Genomic DNA, 25,268 nt, shown 5'->3' with positions numbered 1-25,268 from the left:
TTCAGTGAAGTGGTATCTGCATAAAAGCAAATGGGTATCTTATCAGCCTTGCTGTATGCAGCTTTTTAGCCATACTACCTTTCAAGCAGGATTTCTGAATCTGCAGTCCTAAACTTAAATGGATGTTGTCCATTTATGTTGGGCCGACTTTTTATTCAATCATACTCAAATGGACAAATTTAACATCACAGTTATATAAAAATTAAGCCTTGCCGTGTAAGTGCCTCTATTGCCATCTTTTAATGTCAGTAATTTTTGACTTGATACCAAGATGTCCAATCAAAAGTTATCCATTTGCTGGCCCCACATCTATAAATAAAATGTATACAGTAACACCAAAGTTAACTGCAGAAATTATTTTGAATAGTGGCTTCAAAAATCTCTTCTTTATATGCAGATGGTCAGTGCTTTGAATACAAGTGGATGGCCAGTCCCTGGAAAGGATCTTCTCGAACAGTTTGGTGTCAAAGGTCAGATGGCTTAAATGTTACAGGTAATTATTTTTTCATCTGTCTAGTACTAGTACTAAAAGGCACTCTTTCCCTTACATCTGGATTTGAGTTTGAGAACATTGAAGGTACGAATATGTATATCGGTTTTGGAAGTCTGTCTGTTTTTATCTTTCTCCAGGTATGTTTTTTGTTCAGTTGCTTTGGATTTTGCAGTCAAATCTGCCTTTACCCTGTCTGTTCTTGGCTCTGCTATCAGCAGATACTAACCCTTCTATCAAACATATAAACGGCAAGTGACCGTACTCACTTGCAAATGCGCAGTACAGACTTCCCTCTCTGTCCCGCCCTCGCGTCAAGACGTCAGAGGGCGGAACAGAGAGGGAAACGGAGTCAAATTGTCGGACGACGACGCTGCCGCCTGGAAAGGAACATCGCGCGAACCAACCTACACCCTCCCCCCCATCCCCGCCGCCGCTCCCGCTCCCCTCCATATCGGGCCCCCTGCACTGACCTGACAGCGCCTCTCACCTCCGTGTGGAAGCGCTGCAGGCAGCAGCAGAGCAATCTGCTGCTGCCTGTAGCACTTTCACACGGAAGTGAGAGGCACTGTCAGGTCAGTGCAGGGGGCCCGGCACGGAGGGGGGAGGGAGCAGCGGCGAGGAGGGTAGCTGGACATGGGGGGAGGGCAGGGGGGAGAGGCCATGGTTGCTGGACTTGGGGTGAGAGCAGGACACAGAGGAGGGTTGCTGGACATGGGGGAGGGGGAGGCCAAGGGAAAGAGGAGGGTAGCTGGACATGGGGGGAGGGCAGGGGGAGAGGCCATGGTTGCTGGACTTGGGGTGAGAGCAGGACACAGAGGAGGGTTGCTGGACATGGGGGAGGGGGAGGCCAAGGGAAAGAGGAGGGTTGCTGGATATGGGAGGGGAGGATCGGTGGACGGGGTGAGGCCAGGGGAGAGAGGAGGACTACAATACTCGCCCGTTTTTACGGGCTTAACGGCTAGTTTATATAGATTGGATATTCCCAGTACTGCTGCTGGACAGATTTCAGAACAATGTGAGTATTCACATTCAGCCCCTTCCTACATTAAAAACAGCAAACACAAAAAATATGGCAAAACAAGGCCACAGCTTTATTAACCAATAACATCATATTTAATTCTTAATTACAGTAATAGCACAATCAAGACTGTCACACCTCCTTTTCCAGCCTAGCAATAGATAACAATATGCATCTTAAGGCAGTTACAAGTACTTTCATCTGCCTCTTCAGCCACCCAGCTAGATAGTGTCCTCCCGATCCCAGATTCAAATTCACCCATTTCCCTAAGCAGGAACTGACAATTCTGCTATAAGCAAAGGCAGTGACTCACTTGTTTTCCACTCCCCCCGCCCCCATCTGTGACCCTAAAGCCCTACTCTCCTAACTTCAAAATATCCTGAAAAGCACTCAATAAAAGATCCAACCGTAACTGAAAGGTGGACCCCCATCAGACTGATAAAAAGTTGGACAATCCACAGTCAACAACGTATGACTGGGGACCAAATCCCCAAAGCAACATAAAATTGGTGAGCTCATAATTGACCCTCCTCTACTGCTTTTACCTTTCAGAGCCCTAGGCCAAACTCGTCGGGAAATAAGGTGTGGACCAAACTAAGTGCAATTCCAGAAATGTATTAAGGATCCAAAGGAAATCATTTCTTCATCTGTCTTATGAGGGCCACCCCTTTAACAAATGAATTAACAATAAATGTGGAATAGCCAATTATCTCCTAGCTTGCAAAAGAGAAGGTTAACAGTTGTTCTTAGTGAATCCCATGTATGCCTAGCCAATAGATTCAGAATCCCACTGTAGCAAGACCCAAATGAGATCCCAGGTACAACTCCTTAGCCAATTCTGAGCCTAGAACACATACGAATGGCTATAGATCCAAATAACAATCTCTTCTATCTGATAATCTGGAAAGAAAAACTGAAAGAAATACAACTCAGCAATGCAAAATCAAAAACTTGGTAGTGTGCATAAGACATAACATGCAGAGGGTCACCTTCATATTCTCTAAATATCCATGGGAGACGAACTCTGGGCCACAGCAAATGAAGCTGCCCCAATCCTAAATCAAGGTGTCCTGAAATCCATTGGTTAAAGAGCACCGAAGAACATCAGCAAATTGATACTGTGTCAATGGAGATATATCAGCATGCAACAACGAATAAACCCCACCCTCCATTCTACATACCTAAAACATAGACGCTGCAAATATAAGGCAGGTAACAAGCCCAGGAACATCCCATGACACCACCCACAACCCTTTTCCTAACTTACCTGCATTTGATCATCAAATTCAAAGAACAACTTTCTTCTCATAAAGTCAAACAACCCCCAACTAAATACTCCAATCACACAAAGACTTTTTAGAAGTGGGGGTAATATTCAGCTGGCGGTGGTCAATGATTTTTTTTCTACCAGCAGTTTTATACCCAGATATTCAGTGGCAAGTCATGTCCTGGTACTGGCATTGAATATCTGGATATGTGCAGATAGCCAGCACTTATCTGGTTAAGTGCCAATATTCAGCCTTAACAAGCTATTTCTGCAGTCCTGTTTGTCTAGATAACATATCTGGTTAAGGGCTGAATACTGGTGTTTTACTAGATAAGTGCCAATTATATCCTTGGACTGCTCACATGATGGCTGGTTTCTGTTTGACTGGTTAGAGGGGATACTCAGCAACAATATCTGGGAAGTGCTGCTGGATATCCCCAGAGCCAACTGAGTGTCATTTAACTGGGTAGAAATCTCTCCTACCCAGTTAAATGGTTTTGAATATCAGGCTCAAGGATATTTATTTTATTTACTGCCTTTTTGAAGGAATTCATTCAAGGCAGCGCACAGCAAGAATAAGTCAAATATAGGCAATACACAATTACAGCAGTAAAAATATTCAAATAATAATACCAAGGTATGGCATAGTATAGTACATTACAATGTCAACATAAAACAGAATAAAATATTTTAATAGACAGCATAGGGTGTAAGCAAAGATGGAACATAAAGATAAGATAGTGTAACAGGAGCTAGAAAATAAGGAAACATGAATTCAAGGTAACACTACAGAGATGGCAGGAGGCAGAGAGTGAGGAATGCAGGGTAGGTGGAGGAGTAGGCCTAGTGGTTAGTGCAACAGCCTGAGAACCTTGGGAACTTGGTTTAATTCCCACTGCAACTCCTTGTGACTCTGGACAAGTCACTTTACCCTCCATTGCTCCAGGTACAAAATAAGTACATGTACTGTATATACATAAACACTCTGATTGTAACCACAGAAAGACAGTATATCAAATCCCTTCCCCTTTCCCTAGGTACCAATTTTAGCTCCTCTTGTGTATTGTTTTGGTTTTTTTGAGGGTGGGACAGGGAGTATTATTATCTCATTTGTACCCCACAGTTTCCCAACAGTGGATATGCTGGGGCCACTGAGCCCTTCTTGCTTTGACTCTATGGGGTGGGATCCTCTCAGACTCAGAGAAATTGCAAGAAGGAATTGGTTGCCCCAACATATCTCCTCCCAACAGAGTGGTGATATGATAGAGCTGCTGAGCTCTATTTGTTGCTTTGGGGTTAAAAGGTGATATGTCGGGGCAGCTGAGCCCCTCTTGCTGTTTTCCCTGGGGCTGAGAGGTGATATTCTATGGTCTCTGAGCCTCTCTTGCTCTTTGTCTTGGGGTGGGAGCATCCTAGTCTCAGAAAAACAAGAGGGGCTTGGCAATCACAATCTATCACCTCCCGTTGAGAGATGATGTGATGCAGCTGCCAAGCCTCTCTTACTGTTTTCTCTGGGGGTGAAACATGATATGTTGGGGCCCTGAGCTCCTCTTGCTGCTTTCTTTGGTTAAGGGTATGCTTTTCACTAATGTTTCTGTGCTTGGGGAGCTCACATTAAAAATCTGATTGATTTCTTTGACTGGGTGTCCAAACAGTTGAATATGGGAGGGGCACTAGATGTGGATTTTAGCAAAACCTTTGGCATGGTTCTGCATACATGATTGATAAATAAACTAAGTGCCCTCAGTATGAGCCCTAAAGTGACTGATTGGGTTAAAAACTGGTTAAGTGGAAGGAGACAGAGGTTAGTGGCAAATAGAGTTCGCTCTGAGGAAAAGGATGTTATCTGTGGTGTATCGCAGGGATCTGTCCTTGGGCCAGCTCTTTTTTTAACATATTTATGAGTGATATTGTGGACGGACTATCTGGTATGGGTTTGTCTCTTTACAAAATGATACCAAACTCTGTAATAGGGTAGACACCCCAGAGAGCATGGATAACATGAGGAGGGATCTAGTAAAGCTTGAAGAATGGCCCAGAAATTAGCAACTAAGTTTTCATGCTAAAAAATGCAGGGTCATGCACTTGGACTGCAAAAATCCAAATAAATGGTGTAGTATATAACACTGTTCCTTCTAAGCTGAGTGGGACTCCTTCAACTGCATTGCTGCCAATGGGGGTGGTGCTTCAGTATTGTGTTTTACATATCTAGAGACAGGCAGGTTCCATAGAGTCCTGCAGAGCGTGCCAGTCCCTCATGAAATAGCACCACCCAGTGGCAGGACTGTAGCTGGAGGACTCCAGCTGAGCTTAGAGGGAACAGTGGTTTAGGGGATGAAGTACTTCTCTGCTCCTCCCCAGACACGCCCTGTCCAACAAAAAATTTAAAAAATATATTTTTAGCACACTGGTACTGAGTGACAATTTGTCATTTTTCGCAGGATGCCTGAGTACATTATGCATTAAGCCATTTTAAGCTGCAGTAGTGCACTAACGCTTACTGCAGCTTAGTAAAAGGACCCCTTCATTCTTTTCCTTTTCATAAGCCCGTTTGATCTCTCTCCCAATATATAGACTACTTTCCCAGAATAAATATGCTAATGGTGTGACAAAAAAAGCCTCAAAAGTTCTTTGCCAGAAAAAGTTTTGAATGTTGTCAAGCTAATACTGGAAGAGCGGGAAGGTGAGAACAAAAACAGAGAGGGTGTTTCTTCATCTTTTAAATTGGATTGACTGTGAGAATTCATTAGAGGCAGGTTCTCTTACTTGATATGCAGTTCCAGTCACACTTATAGTTCAGGCACCCTGCACAAAGGACAGAAGTATTATACGTTTCAATAAAAGAAAAAGAATCACAGTTTCTCCAGGTCTGCCTGAACAGGTTCATCCAATTCTGATTTCATCCCGTTGCATGCACAGTGTACCATATCAACAACTTGAAAAAAAAGAAAAGTGACATACACATGAAAGACAATATCAACAAGAAAGAGACAGAAGTAACCTTAATGAGAACCACTGCCGTAGAAGGGAACTACTCTTCTAAACAGCCAGAGTTATCCATTTACAATTGGGGCATGATTTGGAGAATCCTTATGACAGGGCTTAAAGTTATACAGAGAGTGGTGAGATTTGGCCACTATCCATATAAATGTTTGCATTTAAGTCAAATACATACATAGCAGGCATAACTTTAAGAGCATAATGCTATAACAGGTAACCTGTAAGTGAAGGCTATGCAGACATGCTGCTGGCGTTATTCTCAGATATTCAATGCCAGGCCATATTCGGGCTCCAGCATTTATTTATTTTATTTATTTGTTACATTTGTATCCCACATTTTCCCACCTATTTGCAGGCTCAATGTGGCTTACATAGTACCAGAGATGTGTTTGCAGACCCCGGTGTAAACAAATACATAGTGATGCTGAGATAAGATTAATGTTCATCTGATCCAATCACATAAGGGAGAGTTGTGTTATGTCCATTACATGTTTTAGTTTTGTTGTGTTGCAGAGATCAGGCATTTATGTTGGATTGGTAGGATATGCCTTTTTAAACAGATGAGTTTTTAGTGTTCTCCGGAAGTGTAGGTGATCGTACGTCGTTTTCAAGGTTTTTGGTAATGCGTTCCACAATTGCGTGCTTATGTAGGAAAAACTGGATGCATAAGTTGATTTGTATTTGAGTCTTTTGAAGCTGGGGTACTGCAGGTTTAGGTAGGTTCATGTTGATTTGTATGTGTTTCTAGTTGGTAGGTCAATCAAGTCTGTCATGTATCCCGGGGTTTCACCATAGATAATTTTGTGAACCACAGTGCAGATTTTGAAAGCAATGCATTCTTTAATTGGGAGCCAGTGTAGTTTTTCACATAGGGGTTTTGTGCTACCAAATTGGGTTTTACCAAAGATAAGCCTAGTTGCCGTGTTTTGAGGGGCCTGAAGTTTCTTTAAGGTTTGTTCTTTACATCCCGCATAAATTCCATTGCAGTAATCTAGATGGCTTAGTACCATTGATTGTATCAGGTTGCGAAATGTTTTCCTTGGGAAGAACTGTTTCACGCGTTTGAGTTTCCACATTGAATGGAACATTTTCTTTGTTGTGGATGTTACTTGGCTCTCTAGTGTTAGGTTGTGGCCCATTGTAACTCCGAGGATTTTCAGGCTGTCTGAGATAGGGAGGGTATAATCTGGGGTGTTGATAATTGTGGGGTTGTCTGTGTTGTGTTGAGATTAGACGAGACAGTGTGTTTTTTTTTGTTGAGTTTTAGTTGAAATGCATTTGCCCAAGACTCCATGATGTTAAGGCTGATCTTGATTTTGTTTGTGATTTCTGTCAGATTAGATTTGTAAGGAATGTATATTGTGACATCGTCCGCATAGATGAAAGGGTTAAGGCCTTGGTTGGATAGGGTAGTGGCTAGAGGGGTCATCATTAGGTTGAAGAGGATTGGCGATAGCGGTGATCCTTGTGGTACTCCACAGTCTGCTTTCCATGGTGATGATATGTTTGAGTTAGATTTTACTTGGTATGTTCTTGTGGTTAGGAATCCTTTGATCCAGTTAAGTATGTTACCACCGATCCCGAACTTATCTAGTAATCTTATTAGTATATTATGGTTTACCATGCCGAACGCACTAGACATGTCGAATTGGAGGAGGAGGATGCTTTTTCCTGTTGCTATTTCCTGCTTGAATTTGGCTAGGAGAGTGAGTAATACTGTTTCTGTGCTGTGTTGGGGGCGAAATCCTGACTGTGATTTGTGTAATATTGAGAATTTGTGTATATAATCTGTAAACTGTTTGGCTACCATAATTTCCATCAGTTTGACTGACAGCGGGATGGATACAACTGGGTGGTAGTTAGTGATTACATTTGTTTTTTTCACGGTGTCTTTCGGTATCGGGGTGAGTAGGATATTGCCATTGAATTTCCGGGCATACGGAGCTGGCTATGAAGAACCACATAATGAAAGGACTATGGTAACTTAACCAGCTAAGTGCCAACTTTGCCTCTGGAACACCCCCAAAATAGCCAGTTTTGACTTGTTAAGTGGGCATTTTCAGTGGCACTATCTGGTTAAGTGCTGATGAAAATGCTCAGATAGCCCCAGACAGGCAATTTAGATGGCCAGCAGCCTTTCCTGGCTATTGAAATCATTTTGAATATTGTGCCCTTATTTCTAAGCCTAGCAGAAGTAGCAGCTAAATTGAATCCATGGACATTTATACCTGCTCACATAAAACACAACTCCACCCACAGTAGAAGCACAGTGATTATGGGTTTCGGTCATGGTACAGAAGTAAGAGAGGAGAGCAGTGGGTGGTGGCTTTTGGCATGACTAATGATTCCCAGGTCATACTGTTGCTTAACATGGGTGGTTGGATAAATGTTGTTGGCTTGTCCCACTGTATTGGGAAAGCTTGGTCAAATGCCTCAGAGCTGTACTGATCATCAGGTTTAAAAGGAGCCACATGCATGTGCACATAGGGAACAGAGGCTAAATCTGGTGGGGCTTATAGAGACAGTAAGTGGCAGAAAGAGCAAAGTTTGTGAGAAGAGAGAAGTAGGGCTATTCCAATGCTATCTGATGCCATTTTCCACACCCCCACTAGTCTAGCATTCCCCTTCTATACACCCCACCCATAGTTCAGCATCTCCCCCTTCCCTTGCTTAACCCCCATAGTCTAGTATCTTCCCTTCCCTACCAGTTTCCAAAGTCCAGAATTTTCACTTCCCCACAACCCCAGTAGTCCAATATCATTCCCTTCTCTACCACACCCCTTAGTCCAGCATCTTCCCTTTCCTACTGCCCTCACAATCCAGCATCTTCCCATCCCTACCATACTCATAGTTCAGCATCTCCCCTTCTCTACCCTCTTATAGTCCAGCATCTCTCCTTCCCTACTCCACCAACCAATGTGTCAAGTGTCTCCCTTTCCCTGCCCACCCACCCCCATCCAGCATCTCATCCCTCTTCCCTTGCTTCTGCCACCCTACTTCTACCTCCATCCTCTGCCCTCTATCCTCTATCCAAGGCTGTTGCAGCAAAATGTAACTGAGCACGATGATGAGTGTTTGAGCATTCTGTATGCTCATGACCTACTCTGACCCTCCCTCTCCAACACATACTTCCTGTCAGAGGGAGCAGGAAGTGGCAGACCTTGAACGCATATGTACATGGCTATGGTGGGACCAGTAGAAGAGCTTTCAGGAACATCTTACAGCCATTTAGAAAACAACTATCAGAATATATCAGAGAATATTACTGTGTGCAATCCTGGAAACTGCACTTATGGAAAGATATAAATAGGACAGAGTCGGTCCAGAGGGTGACTACAAAATTGGTCAGTGATCTTGGTCATAAAACAAATAGGAACAGGCTCATGAACCTGAACACATATACGTTGGAAGACAGGTGGGAGAGAGGGGATATGATAGAGACATTTAGATACCTCAGTGATGTTAATATACAGGAGATGAGCCTTTTTCAAATTAAGGAAACCTCTGGAATGAGAGGGCATAAAATGAAGTTAAGAGGAAATAGGTTTAGGACGAATCTGATTTGGTCACTATTATAAGTGTATGATCCAACAGAATTCATTAAAACTTCATTTTTTGTTTCTGGTGACTTTAGTCACCTTTTCCCAAAGATGGTCACATATTTCTCAGCTGTGAGTCAGCTGGTAATCAATCACTTGTGCTGAGAACAGCAACTGACTCATAGAGGGCGTCTCACAAACAACAAGATAGGGATTTTTTTTTTTTTTTTGACAGCCGGGGGTTGTTAAGATTGGCTAGAGATTTTAGCAAAATTAAAAAAAAAAAGGAATATTTTGAAAATTGTGAGATTATCATTAAAAAAAGAAGGGAGTCATTAGTTTCAATGTAAATAGAGAGCTGTAAAGATGTTAAAACTGAGATGTGAGATATAGGTGACTGCACACCTGATTCTGTCAGACAAAAAAATGATCTTGAGGTAGGTAGGTGACTGAAAGGATTTCTAAAGTGTTAAAGTCATGAGGGCTCAGTATTTAATTCTGCCCTATAGCAGAAAAGAGGTTAAGAGTGATTGGGAGTAAAATATTAAAAGGAAACATCCATGTCCCTTTGAAGTTAATTTGAGCATGTCATCTAATACTGTTAAGAACTAATAATTTGACAGAAAACTTACTAGCAGATTAGTAACCAGTGAATTTGTAGCAGGGATGTCAGGGTATATATAAAAAAAAAAATCTGACAGCATGTTTAAAAGTTCTGGCAGAACTAGCAGAACCTACTGAAGGTAAAATTGTCAGCAGTTTTAAAAGGAAAGTTGACAGAGGAAAAAAAAACCCTTAACTGTTCCACATGCCAAATGCATTAAAAGGCTGAGATGAATGATAACTACAAATTTAGAGTAAAATTTTAAATGAAGTAAAGCTTATTGGTACAGGAGAATATAGAATTGACAGAGGATGTAAAAAAAAATTTAAGTCTGATAGAAGAAAAGTATTACTCACAATTCAAAGTTTAAATATCCCTGGCTAATTCATATAATAAAACACTAACAGAGAATGTGAGTGAGGATTTAAATTCTTAAAACTCATATATAAGCAGTGAAGAAACTAATTTTAAACCTTATCTACAGTATGTCAAAGAACTGTTCATACCCCGAGTTAGGGAGAATGTGAGATACAGAAGTGTGAATAACTGGAAATTAGAGACAGAAAGTGCAGGGGGGGGGGTAGGAAATACAAGGACAGAGGGAGGGGAAGGGGGAAGAGAAAGAGAGGGAGATGGAAGGAAAACAGTGGAAGGGATGAATGCAGAAGTATTGGAACAGGATCCTTACACCTCCTACAGCCAAAAACATACTTTCTGATACACAGTCAAACCCCCACACCCTCCAATATTCCACACATACACACAACTGACAAATATACATGCATACTCTCCATATAGACATACACACCATAACACTTACACACACACATACATACATACATACATACACCCTCTACAGCACCTGACACCCATCCACAGTCCCTACCAACCTATTCAGACTATTCAGACACACTACTATCTCTGTTCCCATCACATTCTCTACACAGACATGCTTGAGTCTGTGAATGGAGGAAGGGAAAATATACCATTGTGTCACAGTATAAGTATGTATTTTTTTTACCTTGTTATTTCTTTATTTTATATAACATAGGCATTCACACCTTCACCTTTTTGTCCAGTATCCTCACAATAGACTCCTGTCAATACTACTACTACTACTACTTATCATGTCAACACCATTAGTCTGTGGCAAAAACTGGCCAATCAAAAACACTGCAACTCACAACTTCATTAACCTCCCAGATTGGCTTCAAATGAGACTAGATGGTGCAATCTTAGGGGCCCTTTTACTAAGGCACTGGTGTAGGCACGTGTTTTAGGTGCGCGCAGATCCATTTTTCTGTGCACTTGCAAAAAAGGCTTTTTGGGGGGGCTGAAAATGGATGTGCAGCAAAATAAAAATTGGCACAAGTCCATTTTGGGCCTGAGACCTTACCGCCACCTAATGACTTAAGGTCTCATGCATTAACCAGAAGGTAATCGTCAGCGTGCACTGCCAATTACTGCCCGGTTAGCGAAACATGGTAGAAAACAAAAATATTTTCTGCTGTGCTTATCGGACACACGAGAAAATTAGAATCACCGCCCGGGGCACGTCGTAGCTGGGCAGTAGTACCAAATTGACACGCATTGGATGTAAAAGGGCCTCCTAGTCTCCTACCTACACAGCAAATCCAAAACTCCATTAGACCAACCTACGGTGATGCATTCTAGTTTTGAATCTCTTGTTTTGTTAATGTAAACTTTATTGCATGTGCATTTAAGATATACCACAAAGTTTGCATTTCTGCTTTTAAGATAGTGGACTAATACCAACTGACAAACTTCTGTGACTGGGTGCATGGATGTGTTCATTGCTGTTGTTGCATTTCTTTCTGTGGTTTCTTCTATCTGCTTCTCATAGGGTGACCCACCTGCTCTCTTCCTAAAAAATGTGTACTGGAATCATTAGAACCCAGAGGAACTATCTTCTGAAAAATCTAATGTAACTTTGTAGCATATCTTGTCATCCTGGGGTATACATGACCCTTCTTCTAATCCGTTTCATCTGTGGGAAACCTAACCTTTTTATTTACGTTTATTTCTTCAGTTCTGTCTTAAATCACTCAATTTATTTCTTTATATCATAAAACTATGGGGCCCTTTTACAAAGGCGCGCTGAAAAATGACCAGTGGTAGTGTTTTAGACTAGCGCAGAATCATTTTTCTGCACACCTGTAAAAAAAATGTCTTTTTAAAATTTTTGCCAAAAATGGATGTGTGACAAAGTACAAATTGTCGTGTGTCCATTTTTGGTCTGAGACCTTACTACCTGTCATTGACCTAGTGGAAAGGTCTCACACGGGAACCAGACAGTAATGGTCTACATGCGTAAAATGCCGATTACCACCTGCGCGTCAGAAAATAAAAATATTTTCTGGCACGCGTAGTGGACACACATCAAAAATGAAATTACCACAAGGGCCATGCGGTAGCCAGGCGGTAACACAAAATTGATGCACATTGGGCGTGCATAGGCACCCATGCGGCTTAGTAAAAGGGGACCCATAACATGTAACTTCCAAAATTAGTCACTTTCATAAAATATAAAGCAACTAAAAACACTTGCAACTGCATAAAACCACTCAAACAAAGAGTTTAATAGATAAGCAACAGCAGCATCTCTGAAACGGAGATCCGCAATCATAGAAATATTGGACCAGATTCAGTAGATGGCACCCAAAGTCAGAGGGACCCTTAAAATCCACACTAAGCTAGTATTCTGTAATGTACACTTTGCGTAAAATACTAGCTTAGCATACTTCTTGAGCCTAGCTTTGGACATAAGCACTTACACCTGCCAAAAGCTGGCCGTGTTTTGGCACACAGCGCCTGCGTCAGGGTTTAAATGTGATCTAATATGAAATGAATATCGTATGTATCAACATAAACTTTTTCCTCCTGAAATATAGAAGTAAAATTCCGTCCGCTCTAAGAAAAAGTTATTTCATGCATAGAGAGCAAAGAATCCCTTCCTCCTTGGATACAGGAACAAACAATTATTAGGCAGTCCATTTACACTAAGCTGTGGTAGATCAGGTGCAGTGGATTTGAGTAACTGTCGTTGGCATAGAAACAGAATTTCCAGCAACAAAATCAGCTCAGCTAGAGGCTTAAGGTACGTATTAAATAAAATAGGTGGTAGCCTATAAGTGATGCAAAGGTGAGAATGTGATGTTGCTAACCAGTCGTTTGTCTAATAGGATTTGAACCATACAAATATTGTGCACTGATAGTGTTTCTACCAACTGTGGTAGCATGATATTGTGGCCTACGGTATCAAAAGCTACTTAGAAGTTCAGCAACACTAGTATTGAGGAAAATCCTCCATCACGGTTTCTATAGAGATCACCTAGCAGGGAAATAACAACTGAATCCAGATTGACATGGTTCTAGCCAATTGTGAGTTGCATGTGAACTGTCTCTTTTATAAGTACCCCAGAAAAAAAGGACATTTGATATTGGCTGATAGTTTCCCAGGATGTCATAATCTAGGTTGCCCTTTAGTAGGAGAATATACCATGGCCCATTTTAGTGCTCTTGGCAACTACCCAATGTATAATAATTCAGTTTAATATATGTAGATTTTTTAATGTAACAGTTTCAGTCTGCTAGAATGGTTTATTGACTATGTTAGGGTTTAGGATCATGCATGCTTTAAACATTAGCATGTGCCAACTGCAGTTGTGCCCATGTAATTCCTATGGGCACAATAATAGTTACCCTATGCTACCTCCTGGTAGTATGTGCTAATGTTTAGTAAACATGGCCCTTAATGATACATTGTGGGTATTTTTCCCTCTGTCACTTAACATTTGTATATAGTAAAGAATCTAGATCTAAACCATATTAAATAACCATATTAAAAAGATTTATGTGACTTTTCTGGTATAAATGCGGCATCTATGGTGCCTTTTTTGTTTTCAACCTTTTGTAAACTACTTTGATGGGTTATTCTCTCTGAAAAGTAGTCAAGTATATCCTTTTAAATAATATAATAAATATATAGGATCCTACCATCTTTTGTTATATTTTATTGTAAATTTTCCAAACTCCTGAATTTCCATGAATCAAGGCCAGAGTTTATGCACATAAGTAAATATAGGACAGCATATGATGTATAGTGTGATGATCCATTTCATGACAACTAATCTACTTGTGAGTAAGATGTACTTAAAATATGATTTCCTGTCCCCCAGGAGGTTGTATAGTGGGGCGGCAGCCAGAGTCTGACAGATCATGTAACCCACCATGCCGGCAACCACACGCCTACTGTACTGAGGTATGCGCCACTACAAATGAATGTAAAGACAAATCACTATATAATGGAGGTCCAAAAGGAATGAATTTTCTTTCTGTAGAAATTTAATTTGTTGTACCTATTGTGTATATCTAGCATAGCTTCACACTCAGGGAAAGCAGTTTTCAAAGCCATTTACCCAGATAAATACCAATTTTTCTGTGTGAATCGGCCTGTTTGAAAATTGCTCTGCGCAGAGCATCTAAAAGTGCCCTATAGTTGTCATCAGCTTGAGAAAATGTCTTTAGTGATTGCCATAATTCAAAACTTTCCAAGAGTTTGGCATACCCTTTGCTGGTTCAATTCTAAATACTTGTTTCCTTTGTCTCCTACAGACTGGAACATGTGGCTGTGAAGAAGGTTACACCGAAGTTACATCATCAGATGGCACGCTTGATCAGTGCACGCTCATCCCTGTTCTTGTAATCCCCACAACGGATGATAAAAAGGAAGATGTAAAAACAAGTCGAGCTATTAACCCTACCCAACCATACAATGGTCCGGCTGGTAGAGGTGGAACAACATGGTTTCTTCAGCCATTCGGGAAAGGTGAGTTCACAGAGCAGCTACCACTGTTGCCTAGTGTTACTGCAGAGTTGAACATTTTCATATTTTCTGATCATTGAAGGAAACATATTTAACTATTCCAGGAACTTTTTCTTATTGCAATCAAACTTCAGTTAATGGCAGTATAGCTAAATGATTCTGCACCTATGATATTGGAAAGAAGGGGCCCACTATTCAAAGGATTTTTGCTTCTAACTTTGAGAGTTCGGCTCCTAAAATGGCATCTTTGAAAATTTACTAGGACTGAGTAAATAACTTTATATTTACAATTTCACCAAACTAAATTTAGGAGCATTATAAAGTAGGTGGCAACAGGGGCAGATTTAGGACAGGGGAAAAAAACATTAGGAGCCTAGCACTGATTTTCAGCACTAGGGTAATAAACTATAATCATAAATCTAAGCAAATGAGTGGCAGGCCTACATTTATAAACATAACTTTAAGGTCCTAAATTAAGATGAAATTTCAGCTGAAAACTTAGGCTCAAAGTTTCATTAAAAGGAGGGCACAAAGTTATGAGCCTAAGAGGAACATAAATTGAGGCGCTCAGCTCTTCTTTTTGAATATTGGTTCCAACCTTTCTTTTAGACTAAGCACCAACAATAAAAATTCTCCATGGACACCAGACTTTCAGGGTTTGTCAGTAGCGTGTTCATCTGTCCTGGCAAATAGCTGTTCTTCCTGCAATCCCTATTGCAATTGTTCTCAAACCAGGTTTTCAGGATATCCACAATGAATATGGATGGAACAAATTTGCATGCAATGGAGCCAGTGTAGGCAGGGAAACCTGATTGACTGGGAATCCTCCAGAAGAGGTTTGGGAGCTCTACTGGCATTCATGAGATGTTCCTTCTGCTGATGCTGAGCCTTATCATGTCCTAAAACCTTCCAGGACAGAGTGCAAAGATCATGGACTGGATTTCATCCTCGGAGAGGCAAATGTATGCCCCTGTAAATTAAGTGGGGACTCTGGAAATGTGCATGAAACGGAGAGATTTTTAAAAAGCAGCTAGAGCTCCTGGATCACTGCCATGTACAAAAGGAGATCCGCCAGTCCTTTTTTGCCAGTGAAATCACTGTGGCCTCTATTTCAGATTCTCTGCACTATCGATTCTTTTTTGTGAGGGGGGGAGGTCATGGAGAGAGAGGGGTTTGAGGCTATTAATTCTTTACAATCGTTTAAGCTTGCTACACAGTTCTGCAATGTATTACTTATTGTTGTAAGCAAACCTAAAAAACAGCAACTTTAAATAAGCTGATCAGAAAGACAATACATGCTGCTGAAAGACACACTGAGCTGCTGAAAAAGAGAACATCAACCCACTTTGATAGAGCAGTGCACAATGCCATTTACTTAATCTGTCTGGCACTGGTTCACAATAGGCAGTAATTTAAAAGAACATATGGTGGGAAAGGAAGAGGAAAGCAACAGCAGACCTCATCTTAAACAATTAGGTTCACATTAAATGACTGGCAGTACATCTACACAGAGACACACAATTAAACATGCTCATTTAAAATGTATAAAAATATATGAAGACCCATTTTACATAGAGATCGGAATTGAGACCTCCAGGTTGAGACTGCTCAGTTTTGGTGACATTTCATTTCATTTATTTATTAGCATATATTTACCACACTTTCAAAGATTATCGAAGGAGGTGTGCAGCAAGAATAATCCAGACATAAGCAATAGGCAGAAAATATTCCAATAACAGTACATATTATGGCACAGTGTGCTACTGACAATGTCACCACAATGCACATTAAAACATATTAATAAGCAACATAGGGCTTAAGCAGAGGTAGAACATAGAGTTACAGGAGTTAGAATATAAGGGTGACTAACTTAAGAAAAAAACGCATGTAGAATCAGAAAACATGGATAAAAATGTTCACAGCTAGATTAGCTGTGGATAAGCAAGTTGTGCTACAGAATGTGGAGCTGATGCTAGTCCTTGAGTTTGTATGACTAAATAGTTAGCTACTTCTTCCGTTAAAGACTTGGGAGAAAAGCCAAGCTTTCGCCTGCTTCCTAAATTAAAGTTAATCATGCATTAAGTGAAGCCTTTCAGGGAGCCCATTCCAGATTGTGGGAGCTACATAGAAGGCTTGTTAGTGGGTGTCATGTCATGTGATTTCCTATGGAGAAGATGTGGTTATGGATATTCCTTGGGTGGCCATAATGACCTTGGAAGTGTATAGAGGAAGATTCTGTTCTTCAAGTACTCTGGCCCATTTACTTTGAGGGTCTTGATGATCAGATATAGGGCTCGATGCTTAAAACTCTGACACTAGAGGCAAGTGTGCGCATCCCATAACGCAAGAACAGTGCTGAAAAATAGCCCCTCCTGCCCAAAGCAAATGGAATGCAAATTTTATGCACATTAGTAACAACAGCAAGGGGGAGGAACATGATTGATGCATGCACACAGGAGTTGCGCTTACTGCGAAACTCCCGAGCACATGCGCCAGGCAAAACAAGAAGTGCAAGGGCAGATTGGCACCCTTCCCCCACACCATGAGATATAAGCCACCTACAAATTTCTTTCAGTTTAAATCCCCAAAGAGGCTCACACCGAAGCATAGGAAAACAGGTGCCAATGCCCGCCCTCAAACCCGGCTTTGTTCAGACTCACAGATAGAGAATGACATGGGGACAATCCCCATCCCCACCCCATCTACTGCTGTAATTATTTATTATTTATTTATTTATGACATTTTTTAGTCTGCATTAGCCCGAGGAGAATTCGGGTTCAAAGTGGTTTACATGTCAAGCAATAATAGAAAGGTAAATATCTTGAGAAAGTGTCAGCTTATATAGTACATCAGTGGTTCCCAAACCCGGTCCTGGAGGCACCCCAGACAGTCAGGTTTTCTTGGTACCAGAAAACACCAAGGCAGACAATCCGCAAAATACAATGTGGAAAACAAACCAGCAGATCGGTATAATATCCAAGAAACTTTATTGAAGATACCGTATGTAAGATAATTGCCCAACACAGGCCGTGTTTCGCCCAACAATAGGGCTGCGTCAGGGGCTACAATACAACAAGAATATCAAATTATAAAACTGAAACAATTATAAAATATATATATGTGTTCATAAAATATATCACACATCAATATGAATAATAGTGTACATTTAAAACATAGACATGAATTGTAAACATATAGAGTCTTTTCAGAAATAATATGAATGTTGCAAAATATGTTAAAATAAACATATAGAATCACATTCAACATTAAAATACATGTAGATGTACATAAAATATATAAATATGTCAAAAAAATTGCAAGTTAAGAATATATATATATATTGCAAAATACCAACAAAACAGGATACTAAAAATAAAAGTTAAAACCATATATATTGCTAAATACCAGCAAAGAAAGGGCACAGGTTTTCTTGGATTCCATAATGAATACTAATGAAAGAGATCTGCATGCAGTGGAAGAAGTGCATGCAAATCTCTCTCATTAATATTCATTGTGGATATCCTGAAAACCTGACTGGCTGGGGAGCCTCCAGGACCAGGTTTGGGAATCACTGTAGTACATCATAAAATAATTTATGATAACTTGAATTAAACAGATACAACGTAGGTAATAATTTTAAAGAGCTAATTTAGGTCAATTTAATTAATTTGTAGTGACAGTTTAGCATAGTAATATGTATTTGGGCCCATATTTTATTAAGCATGCACATTTTAGCCTAGCTGATCATTCAGCGCTGTGAGGCAAAGCAATCCTTTATGCTTTCAATCATGGCAGCCATAAGTGAAAATATCAAATTATCCTGCCAAAATACTAAAAAAAGGAACGCTTGATGACAGCAACTGGAAACGCCCTTAACCGCAGTTAAACATGCGAAGGAAGAGGAATTTGTGAATGGTAAAGGATAGACAATACCCCAGCGGTCTACTGGTCCTGATTGTGGTTACAAGCACCACTGTGTGGATGGTTTAAAAGACCAACGTGAGCAAGAAATCCTTTCAACTTTCAACAAAATTGGAGATCATGACATCCATTATCTGTAGCTACGAGGAATGGTGACAAAATTAGATGTGAAACAATATTGAATCTGAAATGACAATGGGAAACCAAGATGTTGGAGCCAGCTGTTTAAGGTGAGTGGACGTAAAAGGGTCTTGCAAAATGAGTTGTGTCAAGTACTACTTTTGTGTTGTGCAGTAAACATGACATGGATATAAAATGTTTACCATTTTTATACAGTGTGATATAATATAAGATAATAACACATAATTTCTAAATCACACAATAAATCTTAGCCTAGCATTATTTATCGGACATTAATTTTTAGGCAAAAAAACATGTTAAGATGCTTTAGACAGTAGTCTAAGCATTATTTTTGTTATCCTTACATTGCTTTGTTGACTTGTAACAAAGGGGTATGTTTACTAAGGTGTGTTAGCGTTTTTAACACGCCTGTAAATTTAAGGTGTGTTAAACGCTAACGAGCCTATATATTTCTATGGGCGCGTTAGAGTTTAACGCACGTAAACCATTTATGCATGTTAAAAATGCTAATGCACCCATAGCACCACTTAGTAAACCTAGCCCAAAGTTAAGAACAATTATATAACCTGTGAATGATGACTTTCACAGTTTAAAAAAAATCTAAATACAAGAATTTCTTTTGTCAAAAATTAGATTTTTGTGAATTATCAGTTTTTTGCACAATGCCCTTCTGTTTTGGTGCTCCCAAAGCATGCCCCCAACCTATCTCCTTGCAATTTCTAAATAGTATGGACATTCAAGTGTACATTTAATCCTTTTTAAAATCGTTATTTCCATGTGGTAGTGGCATAGCCATGGGGGGGGGGGGGGGGCTGGAGGCCTCCCCACCAGTTTGGGCTCAGGCTCAGATTGGATACTCCTGTTGAATGGCTGCCAGGGGTACCCAATCCCCGCCCACTGGAATTTCCCCACTGCTGCCTCAGGAGTGTTTTATTCTTCGATGGAAGAATTTCATTATATTGGCTTCTCCATTTTGGACATACATATATAATCACACATTTAAAAAAGTTTGACTAGACGAGTAGAAGAATCAATATAAGATTGTTTTGCAGCCTATGGGACTGATGAACTTAAACCTAAGGATGAGAGTTTGATAATAGGATAGTGGTCTGCAGATAGGATGGTCCAAGACTAATACAGAAGAAAAAAAAACAGACAAATACAGATTCTGAGCACAGAACTGGAAATCATTAGACATCTAGGCTTTTATGCAGAAAGACACAATAAGTACTTCTCATCCACTGGAAACTATGGGGTTCTTTTACTATGCTGCAGTAAGCACTAACACGTGCTTACCATGGCAAAAAGGCCTTATCACGGGGTGCGCTCAGGGTGGCGGAGAGTAGGTGTATCCACTAATCGGTTAATGCAGCTATATTGCCCCATGCTAAACAATTAGCATGCTATTAGCGTGTGAGCTCTCACTGCCTACAAAATCTGTGTAAGTAGGGGCTGACGTTCTAATGGCCACCTGATAACGCTTGGTCATTAATTCAAAATATAGAAAAAGCAGCCATTTTACCTATGCAGAAAAAAATGGCCTTATCATGCAGGAATGACCCACATAATGATGTGCTAAGGCCATTTCTTATTGCAGTTTGGTAAAAGGACCCCTATGTAAACACTATAGCATTGCTGTGGCAGAACAACACTGGGATCCTGATCCTGACCAAATTGAAGAGAACACGAATGTTGTGGTCACTTGGAACATTCCCATTCCAGTCGACAAACTCAAAGCAAGAAAAACAGACATTGTGGTACAAGAGAAAAAAAAACAAAATAATCATAGAAATGCTGTTACCAAGAAACTATTTTGTATCAAGTGAAGAGAAATCTAATCAGAGAGCAAGAAAATGGGACAGAATGACACACAAATGGTCCCAATGATGTTAAATAACTTTCAAGGGCACTTGAGATGGGCGTCTTTCTCCCGTGGGCGCCCAAATCGGTATAATCAAAAGCCGATTTTGGGCGTCTTCATCTGCAATCTGTCACGGAAATGGCCAAAGTTGATGGGGGCGTGTCGGAGGAGTGGTGAAGGCGGGACTGGGGCGTGTTTATCAGCCGAGGAGTGAAGGGCGTCCTCGGCTGATAATCAAAAAAAAAGACGTTTTTAGCGCGAATTTGGGTCACTTTTTTTGGACCCTTTTTTTTCATGAACAAGTCTCAAAAAAGTGCCCTAAATGACCAGATGACCACCGGATGGAATCGGCGATGACCACCCCTGACTCCCCCAGTGGTCACTAACCCCCTCCCACCAAAAAAAACAACTTTAAAAACTTTTTTTCCAGCCTGTATTCCAGCCTCAAATGTCATACCCAGCTCCATCACAGCAGTATGCAGGTCCCTGGAGCAGTTGTTAGTGGGTGCAGTGGACTAAAAGCAGGTGGACCCAGGCCCATCCCCCCCTACCTGTCACACTTGTGGTGGTAAATGGGAGTGCTCCAAACCACCCCCAAAACCCACTTTACCCACATCTAGGTGCCCCCCTTCAGCCATAACTGCTATGGTAATGGTGTACAGTTGTGGGGAGTGGGTTTGGGGGGGGTTGGGGGGGCTCAGCACCCAAGGGAAGAGCGCTATGGACTTCAGAGGTAGTTTGCTTTGTTTTTTTAATTGTTACAAGTGCCCCCTAGGGTGCCCGGTTGGTGTCCTGGGATGTCAGGGGGACCAGTGCACTATGAATCCTGGCCCCTCCCAAGACCCAATGCCTTGGATTTGGTCGTTTTTGAGCTGGGCGCCTTTGGTTTCCATTATCGCTGAAAAACGATACCGCCCAGCTCAAATCCGCAGAAATCCAATGAATTTGGCTGGCACAAACCAAATTATCGGAAAAAAGATGGACGCCCATTTTTTTCGATAATATGGTTTGTCCCGACCCTTCACGTTCCCGTATTCGGAGATAGACGCCCATGGAGATGGGCGTTCGCGTTCGATTATGCCCCTCCACCTTTCATTGATATTTTTTGTTGTAGGAAGGAATCCCTGTGGTGCATTTGTTTCCATTTTATCACTGGCACTTAAGCTTTTCAGATATCAGCAGGGACTATATCCAGTTGTAACTCAGGCTCCTTGAAATCTAGTTGTTGGTGGTCAGAGTGGAGTTTTCATATTGTTAGAAAAATATGTTTTATTTTTTTATTTCCCATTTAAGAAAATTCATAGTGTGTCCTTCAGCTGTACCTGGCTGTCTCTTCTGCTTTCCAGTGTGCAGGGCCGGTCAAACCCAGTAAGCGGGGTAAGCACTGCAGGGAGGTGCCTGCCTTCAAGGTCGCCGCTGCGGTGCTGCACTACCATACCACGCCACCCTTGGGGGTTTAAATCTTTTATTTACCTCCATTCCAGCGTCCGCGTCATTTCAAAGCCCTGCCCGTCTCTAGCCTTCCCTCCCTTCGTCAGTTTGTTCCCGCAGAGTCCCGCCTTCTGATGTCATTTCCTCGAGGGTGGGACTCTGCGGGCATGAACTCACAAAGGGAGGGAAGGCTAGAGCCAGGCAGGGCTTTGAAATGACGCGGCCGCTGGGACGGAGGTAAATTTTAAAAAAGACTTAAACCACGCAGGGTGGCAAGAAGTAAAAGGGGGATGTTGGGGGGAGAAGAGGGCGGGCAGGTGGCCATAAATGGGAGGGGGATGGGGGCGAAGGAGAATCGCTGGACAGGGGCAGGGTGGGAGAAGAGAGAAAGGAGATGGGGGGCCCCCAACTGATAGTCTGCAGGGAGGCGCCAGAGACCCTAGGACTGGCCCTGCCAGTGTGTGAGTAAAACTCAGACATGATACGCTGGCATGAGGTCCAAAATTGTCTTCTTTATTATTTTTCTTTTTATTTATTCATTTATTCAAAAAAGAATTACAAGAAACCTCTTGATTAGAAAGTCTCTACAAACATAATAGAATTAACAAGGAAAATAATACAATGAAATTAAAATAATTCACTTTTAAAGAATAGAGACTCAAGTCCATAATGCAAGAAATCCAATATGTAGGAAATCAACTGGAGAAATAAACAAAGGAGATATAGAAACATCAGATATCACACATTCACTAAGTGGAGATGCCTCATTCTTTTCGCTTTTCCTTATTTGCCGAGGCTATGAGTTCAGACACATGAGCTGGCTCCATAAATACATATTTCTTCCCCCCAAGTCTTATTATACACTTGCAGGGGTATCTTAAAAAAAAGGTACCCCCCAAGTGCAAGACTTCCGGCTTGAGGAGTAGGAATTGTTTCCTCCGCCGTCTAGTCTCCTTAGAGACATCAGGAAACAAAAGAATTTTAAAGCCTAAAAAAGACTTTTCTTTATTACGAAAGAACAGGCGGAAGATCCAGTTCTTATCTGGTAGTAATGCTACGGTTGCTACCAAAGTAGCTGCCGCTGCAAGTTCAGAGTCAGTAGTTTCAAGCAAAAGAGAAATGTCTATCGGCTTTTCAATTGGCTGGTTCAATTCTTTCCCAGGAACATAATAAGCCAAGGTAAAAGGTGGGATACTTTGTTCAGGTATATTCAAAATTTCACGCATATAGCGCTTTAACATCTCAAGAGGAGCTACATTATATATTCTAGGAAAATTGACAAATCTCAAATTATGAAGTTTAGTATAATTATCAAACATTTCAGATCTCATCCTGAGATTGGTCAAATCTTTTATCATCATTGATTGAGTTGTTTCAAAGTTCAAAACTTTTTGATCAAATTTCTCCTCCAATTTTCCAATCTTTTCATCCAGAACTTTAAGCTCCTCTCCTTTTTTTTGTATATCAGTTTCCAAAGAATTTATTTTAGGTAACATCTCATTACTTTGTTTCAGAAAAAGCTGTCCCAAATTAGATACCAAATCCCATAACGGTCTTCTTTATTATTTTAGTTGAACACTTAGAATTTCACAGATGCTGGAGGGTCAATTCATCTGTACTTATTTTTTTTTTCTGAGCATATAAGTGTACCTCTCGCAGTAGTGCTTATTGCTTTGCTTCTATAGAGGGAAGTCTTCCAACAGTAGAGTTCAAAATGAGTTGTAACCTGTTTTGAAATGGGTATCTTGAATATAATAATACTTAGTTTTTCATTGTACAAGTGAAGGAAAGGGACTTAGCTCAAACCTTTTTCTTTTCTTTTTTTTGAGTCTTAGCGCAAAGTGAATTATTTTCAGGTATGGTAGGCATTTTCCTACGAAATCTAAGTTTGTACTTGAGGCAAGGAAAAGTTAGTGACTTGCCCAAGATTCCAAGGAGTAGCAATAGGATTTGAACACAGCTTCTCTGGCTTGTAGCCAGTGGCGTAGGAAGGGGAGGGCGGTGGGGCGGTCCACCCCGGGTGCACGCGCTGGGGGGGGGGTGTCAGCTCGCTGGTTCTCTGCTCTTTTTGCCCCGGAACAGGTTACTTCCTGTTCCGGGGCAGAGAAAGCAGGGAAGCAGCAGAGCCAACGCAGTTCCCAGTGACGTGCACTGGGGCGGATCGGCCCTCCCGCCTGCCCCCCGCTGCAAGGTAGGGTGCGTTTCGGGGGGCGCTCCAGAGGGGGGCGCTGTGCCCTGCACCCGGGGGGGTGCGCAGCGGCGACCCGCCCCGGGTGTCAGGCACCCTCGCTACGGCACTGCTTGTAGCCTTCTGCTCTACCCATTAGACTTCTCATTCACTCCATTCCATGCCACTCTGACTTTCTGGTCATATTGCCAATATCACCAGCATTTGAACTTTTATGTTGATAGCTTACCTCTAAAAGTTCTACTAAGATAGTGTTGCTGTTAATATTCTGATCAGGAGTCCATAATCTACTACAAATTAGTCTGCTTAGATATGTGGGTGCTGACACTGAATATTGCCAACACTCGCATAACACCAGGCCCCTCTCTATTCAGAGGCTTAAACCTGAGACTGCTTGTTACCAAAAATAGACTCCAGTCCTTAATCCAATTCTTTATTTAATACAGTTGATGACAAGATAAAACAAATCAATCACTTACAGTTGCATTGTGATGAATTAGAGATTCTGAACATACAGAGCAAGGCTTACTACCCTGACAGGAAAAATCAAGCAGTATTTTACTGCCTCAGCATGAAGAGTTAAAGCCCTTTATATGCTGGATCTGTGACCTAGGTACAGCTGGTACAGCTACTATCTCTCTCAGTTTTCCTCAAATATAATAATGGTCTATCTTGATTTTACAATATCTACTCACAAACAAACAAAATCATCAATATTCCAAATAATATATATAACACTCGTTATTAATAAAACTAATCTAAAATGAGGCTGCTATCTAACTGAGATACACAATAAACATACCAAATCATCAACTACATTGATGCAGTATGTTCAATACCAATACATGTAATAAAATAAGAGCAAGATAGTATACAAATAAACCACAATTCCTATCCTTCAGTTCATGCTCTAAAAAGTCTTATTAGATTGTAAGCTCTTTGAGCAGGGACTGTCTTTC

General features: G+C 41.1%; 1 protein-coding gene across 1 annotated transcript in view; it reads left to right on the top strand.

Annotated features, from left to right (window-relative positions):
• The window catches only part of THSD7A (thrombospondin type 1 domain containing 7A), a 510,747-nt gene that overhangs the window by 474,461 nt on the left and 11,018 nt on the right, over positions 1-25,268 (top strand). The window contains 3 exon segments of the mRNA XM_030201155.1: positions 398-493; positions 14,121-14,203; positions 14,557-14,770. Coding sequence (XP_030057015.1) covers positions 398-493; positions 14,121-14,203; positions 14,557-14,770 — 393 coding nt within the window.

Source organism: Microcaecilia unicolor, chromosome 1, assembly GCF_901765095.1.
Source record: "Microcaecilia unicolor chromosome 1, aMicUni1.1, whole genome shotgun sequence".
NCBI classification, from domain to species: domain Eukaryota; kingdom Metazoa; phylum Chordata; class Amphibia; order Gymnophiona; family Siphonopidae; genus Microcaecilia; species Microcaecilia unicolor.
This window is presented reverse-complemented; position numbering and strand designations above follow the sequence as displayed.